Source organism: Mus pahari, chromosome 20 (genome assembly GCF_900095145.1).
Source record: "Mus pahari chromosome 20, PAHARI_EIJ_v1.1, whole genome shotgun sequence".
NCBI lineage: Eukaryota > Metazoa > Chordata > Mammalia > Rodentia > Muridae > Mus > Mus pahari.
In genome coordinates, this window is record NC_034609.1 from 19,735,255 (window position 1) to 19,750,570 (window position 15,316).

Sequence of the window (15,316 nt, forward strand, 5' to 3'; positions counted from 1 at the left end):
CAGGGTTTCTCTGTATAGCCCTGGCTGTCCTGGAACTCACTTGGTAGACCAGGCTGGCCTCGAACTCAGAAATCCGCCTGCCTCTGCCTCCCGGGTGCTGGGATTAAAGGCCTGCTGTCTTGTCTTTTTCTCGTGAGTCTTTCCCTCTTTTAGTGGCTCATCTCTCAGATCCCAGTATTTCTTTCCATTCTGGGCTAGAATGATCACACCTCTGAACCCTTCTCCTTCTTTCTTCCTGAGGAGGAGCTGGATGGAGGGGGGAGGGAGGACCAGCGTCCCTCAGGAAGAAGAGCTGTGCTGGCTCTACAGCTTCCTGCCCCCCTGCCACAGCTGCAGTTACTCCCATCTGCTCCCCGGACCTGCCATACTGCAGCCTTCCCTTTCCTGAAGGAGCAGTCCTCTGAGGCTTAGGAGTTCTACCTCACACACCTTGTCTCATGCACCGCAAGAAGGCAGGGGCTTAGCCTACTTACCAGTCAGCCCCGTTGACTGGTAGAGCTAGGCAAACTGGCCAGTTACCACGGAGGCAAGCAGCCCAGTTCTAATGCAATGTGGAGAGGAGCTAGTGCCTGTGAGATGTTCAGCGTTGATGCTGGGCACGCAGTATGCACTCGGTAAAGAACGAGCTACGATCGGTAACTACGTTAGGGGTCATAGGGGCTGTAATTTTTAGGAAGTTGTGGAAATGGGGGGAAGTCTCAAGATAACTACCAGGTTTCATTTACCCCCCCCCATCTTCTGCAAGTGTCAAATCTCTGCTCCCACCCCATGGTCCATCTTGGTCCGACATAAAGGAACCCTCTTTAATTTATGACCTCCTTGACTGGAAGAGCCAGGCAGGCCGGCCAATGATATGCTGCTCTCGCTGTTTGGACTGAGGTAACCAGTAAGCAGGGGGCCAATGGATAACAGTGAGCAGTTTGGAAAAATTCAAGGAGGAGACGCAAAGAAGCCAAGGGTGACCTCTTAGCCACTTCTTCTCTGTGGCCTGGGTAATGGCCCTTCCTGGGGTGTCCCCTTCCACTATACTCTTTCCCCTTGCTTAGGAAGTATGGACAGAGCAGAGGTGAGGGTTAATGGTAGAAGGAGTGGTGTGGTCTCCATCCTCTTACTGGTCCCACCCCCAGTTGATCATAACTGCTCTTGAAGAACATGGATGGAATTTAGGATGCACAGCTCGATGGTCCTGATGTACAGTAGTGGGCACAGACGCCTCTGGCTAACACATGGCTTTGCTGCTAATCCCAGGCTCAGAATGAACTAGGTTTTTGGTTTGTTTGTTTATTGCCTCCACACCCATTCTTCCCCACCTAGTAGAGCCATGATTTCTGGTGTCTGAAGTAAAAGCTGCAGAGGCCACTGGCCTAGGGCTCCTGAAGCAGCTCTGTCTTAACTCCTGGGGTGAGGGGCAGCTACGGAATAGAAGGGCCCCTCTCTCTGGGTGGTCCTTTCCCTTGACATCCCACAAAACTTCTAAGAGTTGTAGAAAACTATAAAGTAACAAGTACATGTCCACAGCAGCTGTTCTGGGTCCACAGAGAAAATCATCAATCAGATTCCAAAGCTGGAAGTTTCTTCTCTACCCGACAAATGTGGTGTTCAAAATCCAGACACCAGATCACATTTCCGAGAGAGGAAAACATTCAAAACATGGAAGCCAACCCTTAGATGTTTTATGAGCAGAATTCAGTTCAAAAGCTAAAAGTTAGTGGCTGAGGATGGCTCAGAGGATAACGCGTGTGCCGAGCAAGCCTGAGGGCTAGAACTTGGATGCTGAGATGCTGTAAGTGCCTGGTGAGCTCCTGAGGCTGGGTGGAGCTCATGGGGGCAAGAAGGCTAGGTAGACTAGCCACATCAAACGACCACACTGCAGGTTCCAGCAAGAGTCCTTACCTCAAGTAGTAAGGGAGTCATCTAGGAAGACAATGGTTTTAAATACACACACATGAACTCACATTCATGCGTACCCTGCATGCACACCATACATACATATGAAAGATTTCACAGGGGTGCCACAGTTAAAAAAACAGCAATTTTGCAGGGTAGTCATTTAACACATTTAACGATACACCACTTCCAGGGTCTAGGCACACTCCAACACTTAGCATCTTGGAAAGATGCTGTATTTTGAAGCTGTTGATGGCAAAGTCTAACTGGCATCATTCTATTTTTTAATTAGCATTGTGTGAATTTATGCCAGCATCTATAACTGATGGAATCTTAGGTACAATGAAATGTGGTACTGGATTGGTGGGATGATTGCTATCAGAACTTTATTAAATAACTATGACCTCTACTGTTTTTAGAATATCCGATTTGAGAAGTTGCTGAGGCTGAACAGTGGTGACATATGCCTTTAGTCCTAGCACACAGGATCTCTGTGGGTTTGGAGCGAGCCTGGTCTACAGAATGAGTCCCAGGACAGTCAGGGCTACACACAGAGAGACTTTGTCTCAGCAAAACAAAACAAACAAAAACAAAAGAGGAGGAGGAGGAAGAGAAGGAAGGAGGAAGGAGGAGGAAGAGGAGGAGGAGGAAGAGAAGGAAGAGGAGAGGTAGAAGGAGCCGCAGCAGCTGATGTCTTCCCCTGGCAGAAAGTCTAAGCACAGAGCAGTTGGACAATGTTGAGCCACTTCAGGGAGAGCCAACTAGCTGCTTAATGAGAATCATCAAGCCTTTAGGATCCAAAGATTTTTAGAAAGAGGCGTGCGTGAGTGAGTGCGTGCGTGCGTGCGTGCGTGCATGCGTGTTCCTTCCTCTTGGAGGAAAAACATCTTGACCAGAGGAGTCTTTGAAGGTTATCTGTAGATGAGAGGTGATCAGCATCTTACAAAGGCAGATTTAAGTTGAGAATGTAGCTCAGTAGTACAGCATTTGCTTAGCATGCTCTTGGTCCTAGGTTTGATCCTCAAAGTATATTATGTCTCTGTCTCTCTGTCTCTGTCTCTCTCTGTCTCTCTCTGTCTGTCTGTCTGTCTGTCTCTCTCTCTCTCTCACACACACACACACACACACACAGAGAGAGAGAGACAGACAGACAGACAGACAGACAGACAGACAGACAGACAGACAGACAGAAACAGAGAAATTTGCCTGCTAGCCTGAAGTTTTTCTCCTTTCTCTAACATTTATTGACTAATCTTAGTAAGCCGCATTAGTCTGGGTTTAGACATTAGGGGACCTGAACCAGATGGTGGTGAATTTGACACATTTTGCTCAGACCATAGGACAATCATTCTCTGCAGTACTTGTTTGTGTACAGAGCAGGGATTCTTATAGAGAAAATCCCCAGTTCCTGACAAACAGTGCATCAAAAGAGAACCTGGGTCCCATAGATGCTAGATATGGTGACTCCAACCCTGTAGACCTGTATACATACACACAAGTGGGAACAGGACACACACCTTTCATTTTTAGCTCATTAATGAGCATCTGTGACTTGGATATGCTTAATCATTACACTGAAAATAATAACTCCGTGTAGTCCTTTCAGCAGGCTTTTCTTTCTTTTTCAAGGTAAGATGTCATTATGTAGTTCAGGTTGGCCTTAAATTCACAATCCTTCTGGCCTGGCCTGCTGAGCTCCAGAATTATAGTCATGGCATTTCACACTCAGTCATTCGGCAAGTTTTTGAGTACATACTTTCTACTAAGCATTATTCCTACCAGATACTCGAATCTCATGCCACTGTCCCTTTGTCTTTCATTCCCCTTTGTCCAGTAAGGAGGTGATCCTGTAAGGAGGGACCCCTTGGTCCCTGGGGTGCAACTCATGATTACTTTTGGAATTTGATTACTATTGGATTAAATTCTTACCAGGCAAACATTGTTGGGTTCCTTTTTATGACTGGCACATTCTGTCTTCCGGTGTCTATGTAAAGGACACACTTCAATGTCGTTCACGGAGATTCTCCTCAGGATACTCATTGTCATGTGATTTCCTGTCTGGACCATGCAACAGAGAGCCCAAGAGTTATTAACAAGAAGGTGGTCCTGTGTCAATACAATGGCAACTCACATAGTCAAATGAGAGTGAACAGAAAAAGTCCCTTTTACCCATAGAAATCAGAACCTGTGTCTGAGTTTTTACTGAAAACTAGCTCTTTGCTTTGAACCTGAATCTGGAAACAGACAGAGAACAATTCACCCTTCTTTCACACTTAAAGACTGTGCATTTCCTTGTTTCATTCTTTACCCAAGATGACAGAGAAAGTGAGACTTAGGTAAGAGTGCACTCAGCTCTAGTTCCCTTATTCCTCCCAGCATTTGGTAAGGCAGTTTGCTGCCTGTTTACTACTTGGGTATAGAGAAGAAAGAGGAGGAGGAGGAGGAGGGAGGAGGAGAAGGAGGAGGAGGAAAGGGAGGGGAGGAGGAAGAAAATAGAGAAGAAAAGAAGGAAGAGGAAGAGGAAGGGGAGGAAGAAAAGGAGGAAGAAGAAAAGGAGGAGGAGAGGGAGGAGGAGGAGGAAGAAAAAAAGAAAAGGAGAAAAGAAGGATGAGGAAGAGGAGGAAGAGGAGAACCCACCCACAAAGGCAAACACTAGGAATCAAGCCTAAACATCAAGCATCCTGATTGATTAAGACAAGCCCTAAAGAAGTTCCTCGGAGTCACCCCCGCCACCAGCACACACACAGCCTCCTCTAGGAGAAGGAATGCCTTAACTGCAGACGTGGGATTCCATCCTGCTACCCAGCAGTTCTTCAAGGCTGGTGGCTTATGTAGCTTTTTGCCCAGGAAGCAGATGGCCTGGACCAGGTCGTTGAAATGCATGGCGGATTCTGTCTTCAGGAGGGCTATGTTATCGCCCATCGAGACATTGTCAAAGTTCTCATGGGGGATGATGGTATTGACTGAGTACTCTTTGTGGTCAGTCTTTCGGGGATCCATATTAGATATACCAACCACAGCAATAACCTCCTTCCTAGAGAGAAAAAGAGCAAAAGTCAAGGCAGCAAGGAAGCTTCCCGCTTCCCTCATTTCTCATTTCTCATGGTTTCTATTTTCAACCTGGCATGCTCATCCAACCCCACTCCCTGGGTATTTTGTTTTTGTTTTTAATTTGTGTGAGCACGCACATGCGTGCATGTACGTGTGCTGCTATATAACTACCGAGGCCAGAAGGGGGCACTGGATTCCTTGGATCTGGAGCTACTGGTCGTTGTGAGCTACTTACTGTTGCTGAGAATCATACTCCGGCTCTCTGGAAGAGCAAGAAGGGTTCTAACCGCTGAGCCGTCTGTCCAAACCCTGAGCTTAGTCTCCAAGGAATTTCTTCTGAATTTCTAGGTTTGCGTTTTCCCTTGTGAGCCCAAGGTCTTGAGGGGGATTCTTCTGTCTTAATACATTTATCTTACCAACCAGAGATCATGTGTTCACATGTTACTGGGTAACTTTCTCCATATGAAGTGTTTTTAAACATAGTAGCGATCATACCAGCTATGTAACCATAACTCTCACTCACAGTCTTAGCAACGTAATGCTTCTCCCCTTACATATCCTATGAAAGCTATGCTATGGCTTATAAGTGGGGAGATATGGTGTATCCGTGGTTAACAGTGGTGGAGTTAGCTAGCTATTCTCTTCTTCATCCCTTGGGACACGTCCAAGAAACTCTAAGCAAATGTGCACACGGTGAAACCATAAAGAGGATCGAACACCCAGCATTCAATCAGGACAGCTGTGAGTGACTGGCGACATCTGCGAGTGACTGGTGACACCTGCTGTCACTGAGCTCAGAAGAGGCAGGATGAGAAGATTCTCAGCAGGAAGCTCAAGAATTACCTTACAGGAAGGTCAAGTTAGAAACAGCATGCGAGAGAAGAGAAAACATATAAAGCCTCAGTAAGTAGGCTGAGGACAAGAACCAAAACGAGTTAGAAGCCAGCAAAGCTTTCTCAAGTGTCCATTTTCATTTCCGTGTGTGTGTGTGTGTGTGTGTGTGTGTGTGTGTGTGTGTGTGTGGTTGGGGATCACTCCCTCTTTCACTGTTCATTGAGGCATGGTCTCGCAAGCCCAGGTCTCAGACACAGACCACTCCCTAGGTGAGAAGAGTTTTAGGTCAGGCAGAGTTATATGGAGCTGGATGAGGGAGCCCATGAGCATGCCACTCCAGGAGAATAGAGACCCTGATGGTAGCATCTCCTCCAGTCATCATATGTTGCATTTATGCGACCCAACAGGAACCAGTAGGCAAGGCAAACCAAACCGCTGCTGTCACTCACACAGGCCAACCCTCTGGGGCCCATCATAAGGGGTAAGAGTAGAGAGTGGCTCGTGAGTGACAGATGGGAACCATCTGGCAGAGCTGGACATCCAGTTCACCAAAGATGAAGTCATTCTAAGTTTGATCATACACACTCTTGTCTCACTCACGAAACTCATGAAAGTGAAATGAGGAATAACAGCAGGCACTGGGAAATAGGGCTGAGCCAGGCATCTCTTTGGCATATAAGCATTCAGAGTCACCCTGCTTAAAATCAGAGTCATCTCAGACTTCTCCACAGAAACATTTAATACCCAAAGCCAGAGGAACAGTAGGAAGGGGAGAGCCATGCCTAGAAGGTCTTCAGTGGAAAAGAGCAAGCCATAGAGAGGACATAAACTAGGAGTGAGAGTTCTTTTCGTGTGTGTGTGTGTGTGTGTGTGTGTGTGTGTATGTGTGTGCATATGTATATGTGTATGTATGTATATATGTGTGTGTATATATGTGTATATACATGTGTATGTGTATGTATGTGTCTATATGTGTGTACATGTGTGTATGTGTGTGTGTGTGTGTGTGTGTGTGTGTGTGTGTATGCATATGTGTGGGACTGGGGTTGATGTCAGGAGCCTTCCACAATCTCTTTTCTGTCCTATTTTCATACAGAGGGGAATAGCCATGTGAAGACTCAGCTAGAAGGAAGCAAACATGCTTGCACACTCACCTTGGACTTGGTGGCTAATGATATTCTGTTATGGTCTATGATATTCTGTTATGGAAACCTGGGCTGACGAGGAGAGAGAGGATTCTGTCTGCATTAATAGACCCAAGAATCAATATAGAAAGATATACAGATACTCATGAACACATTAGTTTTTTTTTTTAAAGAGAAATATCCTGGAAATTGATGACACGACATGATGCAAGGGAAGGAACCTAGTGACTGAGGGATGTTTTCATAGTGTATCTTTGCTTCTTTGTGGATAGTCACCTGTATACATGGATTTCCATTTAAACATATATATTCTGGCCCTTCTGAAGATAGTGCTTGGAGATACGCAGAATGGTCCAGAGTTTGACACAACATTGCAGGCTTTCTTGAAAATTGTTGTTGTGAACATGTTGAAGGCACAAGCACAGGGTCAGAAAGCGAACTAAATATGGAACTTTTTTAAATAATAAAAGCCAAGGCTCTGTAAATAAACCATGCATATATTCTGATCAGTGTGAGAGTCAAGGGTGGAGCGTCCATAATGAACTAGACATCATATGGCACCAAGTAAGCCTCCAGTGTCAGGAATGGGTTATGCGTTACTGAGTCCCTGGCCAAGGGGATCCCATGGAATCCCCAAACATCACAGAGGATCGCCAAGGCAATTGGTTACTCTCTACAATGTGATGGTAAGGCCATATCGCTGAAGACATCACTTATGTCGTTGAATGAGGAGAAGTTGATCTGGTGCCTAACTGGAAGCTCCTCTCATACTGATTAGTGTTCATGGTTCTGGAAGGTACTCAGCCCAGAACCAGAGGAAAAAGGTAATCGTGAATATCACTCAGCTATAAACCCTGACCTACAACGGCAACCTGCCTGCAAGATACACGGGTATAACGGTGGCGCAAATATGGGAGTAACCAAGCAACCCCGCAAGACAGAACCCACACCTGATACAAAGTGGCCAAGAACGTGAGACTAGATAGGTCATGGGCCTAGGGGGAAACCTTAATACTATTGTTCTGCTAAAGGACACAGCAATAAAATGACTCCTAATGACATCCACACAAATAGGTGCCTTGATCAAATCACATCAAACAAGGTTTTTCTTGTAGTCGATGGGAGTTAAGACAGAGACCCACACCTGGACAAACGTGCAGAGAGTGAGAGTCTTGGGGGGGGCACTCAGTCCTAAATGAGATGTGTTCATTAAATGCCTCCTTCTCAAGGCTCAGAGATCTACAAGGAAGAAGAAGTGCATTGTACGAGCCAGAGGTGATGGATGACTCCAAGGATCCAGTGTCTGCCGGACACCACAGAACTGATGTGCATGGGGATTTACAGAGACTGTGGCAGCACACACAGTCTAAGCCAGACAGGGTTCCAGGGGGAAGCGGACACAGAAAGTCCAAGGTTAGATAGAATATCAGTAAGTTCGTTTCCTTCTTGACTTTCAGGCAACCACCCTAACCAAGAAGCCATTCGCAATTGATCCCTGCTGGCAAAGGGAAAAACCAGTTCTCTCTAGTGGAGCTACTGGGTACAGGGTATCTCGACCACACCCTAGGGAAGGAAGGCCATGCCCAGGAAGAGTTAGACAACACAAATCAAACTCGGTGGTATTTTTGTGGACCCTTTTGTTCCATTTTTGTCTTGTTTGGCTTTTTTTTTTTTTTTAAATCTTGTTGATCTTGTGTTTGTTTTGCTTGTTTGCGAGTTTGTTTTGGGGGGGGGATTTCAGTTTTCGCTTTTGAAGGAGAGAATGAAGGGAGTTGAGGAGGTAGAGAGGTGGAGAGAAGTTGGGAGTGGGAGAAACTTGATTGAAATATATTTTATAAAAAACATTTAATTTTCAAAAATAAATCAAAACAAAATGCCATATGAAGCCCATTGTTTTCCACGCACACGGAAAGAATAATAAAAGTAATTTCAAAATACACAAGTATTAAAGATTCAGCAGCTACAGAGTATCCTATCAGGTGTCTAGATTTGACTTTCTTTAGCCAATTAAGATGATTCTACTTTCAGGCTGGGGAGATGGCTCAGTGGATAAAGCACTCACTTTGCAAGCATGAGGACCAGAGTTCGGATCCCTAGCGCCCAGATAAAAGCTAAGTAGCTTGCCTGCAGTCCTAGCACTCAGGAGGTGGAGACTCTGGGAAAAACCGGCCAATTCAGTGGGCTTCGGGTTCAATGAGAGACCCTGCTTCATTCAGTAAAGTGGAAAGCAATGGAGGAAGACACTTAATGTCACCCATATACATACAGACAGGAATCACACACATGTGCACACCACACAAGCACATACAAACAAATCCCTATGCTTCCTCCCTTGGGTGATGTAACGCATACATACTATGCTATCTCACATACAGGGTATGCAAGAAATTATCGTTTGTTTTATCTGTGGTAACTGAATGTTTGCTTTTTGGTTTTGGTTGTTTTTTGTTTGTTTGTTTGTTTTGTTTTGTTTGTGTCCATATTTGAGGCCAAGTCTCATGTAGCCCAGGCTGGCCTCAAACTCAACCTATAGCTAAGGATGACCTTGAACTCCCGATCCTTCTGCTGCCACCTTCCAAGTGCTGAGATCACCGGCCTGTGTCATAATATCCCTTAGATGGGTTCTTTCTGTCTGTCATTTTCAGTATATATTAGCCACACAATGAATAAATAACTTTGTACATGAAACCTTTCTTCCCAAGAGGTTGAAATTACCTTCTTAATGCCGATTCTCAAAAGCTAAGTTCATTGGTCTAGAAGTTAGGTATTCTACAATACTTATGAAAATATTTTTAGAATATTTGCCAAATTCTTTAGTCATATGATTTTTTTTCTTATTTGCAAGAATTTGAGCTTATAGTAGATAATTTGGGGGTAGATATGCAAGTGTAATTAGAGAAAGAAAGCCATGGATGTTCTTAGCACCCAGAGGGGAAAAAAATAAAAAGAAAAAGAAAGTTGGGCATGGTGGCACACGCCTTTAATCTCAGCACTTGGGAGGCAGAGGCAGGAGGATTTCTGAGTTTGAGGCCAGCCTGGTCTACAAAGTGAGCTCCAGGACAGCCAGGACTATACAGAGAAACCCTGTCTCGAAAAAAACCAAAAAAGAAAGAAAGAAAGAAAGAAAGAAAGAAAGAAAGAAAGAAAGAAAGAAAGAAAGAAAGAAAGAAAGAAAGAGAAAGAAAGAAAAAAAAGAAAGAAAAAGAAAAAGATTCTGAAAGGAGCTCAACTTCTTTCCACTTTTCTCTGTGTACTTCGGTCTGTGGCAGCCACATTTGTGAGGCCCAGGGTGTCTTGATAGGGTTCCTGCCGACTTCCTTAACTTATTCTGGAAGGACACCCGATGGATATAATCAAAGAATCCACACGCCTCCGTGAATTGTGGCAAAATCACAAGTGGATTCCTAGACACAACAGATAGCATCCTGCTCTTCGCTGGCGCCACCCTTGGTCCTCGTAGAAAAAAACCCATGAGCCACTGGTGAGTGAGCTCAGGACCTTGGCGCAAGCGCACACCCCCAGAGTCAATCCTGCAGACCCAACTAGTCCCCAGGCGTACAGGACACTCCGCTCTCCGACCCTCACCCGGGGCAGGGGGCGGGGGGGGGTGTAAGGTGGGGGAGACTGGCCTGTGCTGGAGAGCAGAGGCGGTGCTGAGGATCCAAAACTTGCTGAGAATGCAGCCGAACGCCAGGTGGGTGTATTGTTTGTCCTGGATGGACACCACCCAGGGGAACTCGGTGCTGCTCACGAGGTTCTCCTTTAACTCGTCCACGATGGTGGCTTTCTGGGTGCCGCAAACTGCAGAGGGAGCATAGGCCTCACCATACTGGCATAGCGGGGGCCCCCCCCCCCCGCTGTGAGCACCGCATTCCCCAGACCTGGACTCCTGTTCCACTGGCTATTTTGCTTGGGGCTCACTCTAGCACCCTGATGCTTTGTTCATCCCAGGGAGATCGTCTATATTAAAGATGCTTGGCAGCACTTCTGAACTTTGTAAAAGTCTCACTAAACTCTGCTACTGATGCCTCTCAGCCAAGCCCAGCAGCACCTCTTGCTAGGCCCTTGTCTAGCATCTTTTGTACAAAAGCAGGTTATGGTAACAGACCCGTAGGCATCCTGTAGAGTCTAGACCCTGCCTTCAGGGAAAAGCTGTTGCTTGCTCCCTCAACTCTCCTCTCAGGAGTGTATGGTTGAGTTTCCCAGATTTGGGATGTCAGCCCTCTGATGGCCAAATGTGTGCATGGATTTGTATATCCTTGTTGCTTTCGCTTTCTCTACTTTATTTTCTACTTCGGTAAGTGTGAAAAATAAAGTCTGCGGTGGTTAGTTTTAATTATCAACTTGGTGCAACCTAGAATCACTTGGAAGAGAGTCTTCATGGAGAATTATCTAGGTAAGGTTGGGTTGAGAGCATGTCTGTTGAGGACTGTCTTAACTGCTAATTGATATAAGAAGGACAGGGTCACCCTGGGCAGTACCATTTCCTGGGGAGAGGGTGTCCTTAATTATATAAGAGTAAAGAAGCCGTAGGGGTGGTGGCTTACATCTTTAATCCTAGTACTCAAGGAGGCAGCGGTAGAGGCATCTCTGTGAGTCTGAGGCCAGCCTGGTCTACAGAGTGAGCAGAGGGGGTTCTGGCCAGTAAAGTTCCCCAAAGTAAAACCTTGTCAATAAGAAAAAATAGTAAAGAAAGCTAGCTAAGCGAACAAGTAGGCAGCTCTTGACTATGGACATGATGTGACAATCTGCTTGAACCCCTCTGGTGGGGTGTTTAGCAACAGAAGTAACACTAGGACAAAGCCCCCCCCCCAACCCAGATAACATAAGTATGAAAGGGTCTTGAGGCCCAAAGGTTTGAGCACTGCCAGCATTCACATACTATGGGACAATTCTCCCATAACCCTGAAGGCGGGCACTGCTAAGATGGATGGAACACTCTGGCCTTAGGGCAGGTAGCACCTGTCTCCGTCACACGGGCGGCAAGCATCCACAGTCAGTGCAGAGGACTCCAAACTCCACCACTCGCCTTGTTGTGATCTGTGTTCCAGACCCCCTCAGCTTTAAATTCACTCTTGCCTTTCCCCATACCCCCCTGCAAGCTTCTGGCACACATGGCTCCTCCTACCAGGCCTGCTTTGCTTATTAGGGTGTCCCTAGGAGCTGGCTTGGTGTCTAGTATCTGGCTGGTGTTCTGTAAGTTATCTGGTGCATGAATAAAATGACTCTGTCAGTTATCGACTCCCTGTCATGAAGGAGATAAAAGTCCTGGCATGTAGAAACTGTCTCTGTCCCTTTCCCAATCCTGCTCAGCCTCTTCCTTCTAGGCTGTCGAGCCGAGCAATCTCCTGGGACGCCTGGATTTTGTTTCCAGGAGAATGCAAGTGTTGTCTAAATGATACGTTCCCCCTGCTGCCTGAGGTTGGGTGGACCAGCATTGCCCTTAGCGGTCTATATTCATACGAGCATGGAGACTGTTAGAACAGGAAAAATCATGGAAGCAAGAGAAGGGAGAAGGCAGGGCCAGAGACGGACTTCCTTATAGTGCTGGGTAGGGTAAGCTGAGCCCCTACTTTCCTGGCATCATTCATAAGAAAGCAGCAACTCCATGAACTATGTTGCTCCCTGAGTTGCTGGCTCCCTCTCTTGTTCTGTGTCTTCCCTTTGCCATTGATATAGCTTGTTCGGTTGAGTTCTGGTGCCCACAGGGCTCCTCAGCTCCTTGTGGGGCCAGGGTGTAGAGATTCTCCATCCTGAGGGTATCGGGCATCTACAAGAATCTCTAGACATTGCTAAACATTTATGAGTGTAGCTGTGTATTTGTGAAGTGCCTGGATGCGGACTCTGAAGTCAAGTCAGTCTCTTAGTGTGCTGAGATCTTGGGCAAGCCGCTACTCTCTCTCTGACACCGTTTCCTCGTTTGGAGGGTGTAGTCGTGGGGCTGGCTGTACACCACTCGGGATTGTTGTAAGATCACACAGAAGATTATGGGAATGTGCACACTATAGCTCTATAAATGACTGCTGAACTTTGGGGCAACACTGGCAATCCTGTTCCCAAAAATGCAAGCCGACTCCCTGCTCGCTCTCAAATTGATGCTTACTTCCGTGTTGGTGGCCTTGGGTCTCCATGCCGTGTAACAGGCACCCATAGCAGGTCCTGTGCACTGGACTCTCAGTGAATGCCTTTCCAGCCATTCATCCACCTGCACAGAGCCCTGCCAGTCACTGGGTTGAGAACTAAACATGTAAGGATGGACTTTGAGGGTCTGGGGCAGAGAGATATGACCCAAAGGATATACTGAGTGTTTAGATGAGAAAACAGGAAGAATGGAAGGGTTTCTTCCGGTGGTGACCTAGGATGTCGGCAGCAAAGACATTTCCAAACCAGAGTCCACTGCCATCTCCAGGATTGTCAAGAACTCAGAGAGGGCTTGGCATGGCAGCATATACCTTTAATCTTAGCACCCGGGAAGCAGACACAGGTAGATCAAAGCTAGCTTGGTCTACCTAGTGAGCACCAGGATAGCCAATGTTACATAGTGAGACTCTTGTCTCAAAACAAAACAATGTAAAAGAACACAGAGGACCTCTTCATTGTGAGGTATCCCAAGACCAAATTTCCATCCATCCACAGACTTTGCTGGGAGAACACTAAAGCCACTAACCACTGCAGAAATACCAACAATGAAATTTCCTTGGCTTGGCCTTGGTTTTTCTCTAGAGAAATTGGGTGATCTATAAGGCAGGCATTAGCCAATTCTTCTCAAGCCAAGGGACTCAGTATCTGTGACGACATTCCTTTTTTCAAAGTGCCACTTGGGTGCTGGGTAAGTACCTGGGTAGTAGAGTACTTGTGCAGAGTCCCTCCCTGCCTTGTCCCCTGATTCTATTGCTAATGCCATGAAGAGAAAATTTGGTCCAGAGAGCAAGAGTTTGGTTTTTTTATTTTTTTGTTTGTTTTTTGTTTTTTTGGGTCTCAGCCATGGCTTAGTGGGAGAGATGCCATGTCTGTGTTTCTGGGCATCTCTTGGTCTCCTTGGCAGGGAAATGGAGGAGGCTGAAGATGGTGTGGGGTCTTTGCACAGTGTGTGTGTGTGTGTGTGTGTGTGTGTGTGTGTGTGTGTGTGTGTATCTTCTGTCTAACCAATGGCAGCAAAGGTGGACAGAGCCTGCTTCACTCAGCTGTCCCTTGTTTACCTGCTCTTTCCTAGGCTGGACTTGTTAGTCCTGAACAGTCTACAGGCCAGGGAGGAGGGGACAACAGCAGCCACTTTTGCAACCAGGGAAACCTCTGCCACTGTGGGACACAGTGAGGGTCACAGTTCACAGAGTTCAGAGCACTCCAGATGGGCAAGGTCGAGTGTGGAAGCCATTCTCACTCTGACACTTAGGCCTCATAGGCCATGCTGGGCCCTGTTGCTAATTTTCCCGTTTTCCACCCTTAGCATTAGACTCAACATCCGTACCCTAACACTGCGTTTCCTAGTTCCTGCCACTCACACCTGCTGCCCAGGACAAAGGGCTGGGGATGGTCTCCCTTGCCCAGTGAGTCCCTCTCTGGACATTTAGGGCCACCCTGATCTCCTGGATGACCCTCTGTCCTTACCCCCCACCCCCACCCCAGGCTCCCCCTGTCACTGAACGCCTTGGGAAGGGAGCCGCCGCACACTCACTGGCAGATGATGAGTGGGACATGTACAGCAGCATCAGCAGCATCCCTTGCATCTCTGCCATCCCCAGAGAAGAGCACTGTGAGCACCATGAGCAGCTGGGAAGACAGAAGACTCATGACGGACTCCATCCCCGTCCACAGGCAGGCTCCCCAGCTCCCTGAACGAACGGGGTGGTCCCCACAGTGCAAGCCTGCTCCTTTTTGCCAAGGTTCCCAGAAGGAGTAAACTGACCTGTCACATCCCCAGCGCTGGGTTCTGTGCGGGTATGGGCAAGGAAGAGGCTGTCTGGCTCCGGATGCTTGGCTAACAGCTTGTGAGATGGCCCAAGGAGAGAAGGTAGTCTGGTGTGTTTTTTTTCCAGTTGTCTTCTCAGAGCAGCCTGGGGGCCCTGGTTGTGCTAGAGAGTTGGTTCTCTAAACAGGGTTGGCTTTTGATTTGTGGAATTCAACCCTTGCTTTGACTCTATAGCCATAAAACACTGCTGAAAGAGAAGACAGGGTTTGGGTGGGCGCTCTCCCAGGGCTTAGTGTCCTACTATGATGTCTCCCTCCCATTAAAACTCACATCAGGCCTGGGAGTGATGGCGCGTGCCTTTAATCCTGGCACTAGGAAGGTAGAGGCAGGTGGATCTCTATGAGTGAGAGGCCAATCTGGTCTACAGAGTGAGTTCCAGGATGGCCAGGACTGTAACACAGAGAGGCGCTCTCTTGAAAAAATGAAAACA

At 46.9% G+C, this 15,316-nt stretch overlaps 1 protein-coding gene across 2 annotated transcripts in view; it reads right to left on the minus strand.

Moving 5' to 3' along the window:
- Window positions 1–15,070, minus strand: part of Prss54 (serine protease 54) — a 16,335-nt gene extending 1,265 nt beyond the window's left edge. The window contains exons 1-5 of one of the 2 annotated variants that reach the window (XM_021220756.1): window positions 14,824–15,070; window positions 14,593–14,687; window positions 10,547–10,718; window positions 4,663–4,921; window positions 3,817–3,945 (exon numbers count right to left, since the gene is read on the minus strand). In XM_021220756.1, the coding sequence (XP_021076415.1) occupies window positions 3,817–3,945; window positions 4,663–4,921; window positions 10,547–10,718; window positions 14,593–14,653 (621 nt within the window). In that variant the 5' untranslated portion in view covers window positions 14,654–14,687; window positions 14,824–15,070. Of the gene's footprint in view, window positions 1–3,816; window positions 3,946–4,662; window positions 4,922–10,542; window positions 10,719–14,592; window positions 14,688–14,823 lie in introns of those variants that run through there. The other variant, XM_021220757.1, reaches the window with a different exon arrangement.
- Window positions 15,071–15,316: the final 246 nt, after the last annotated feature.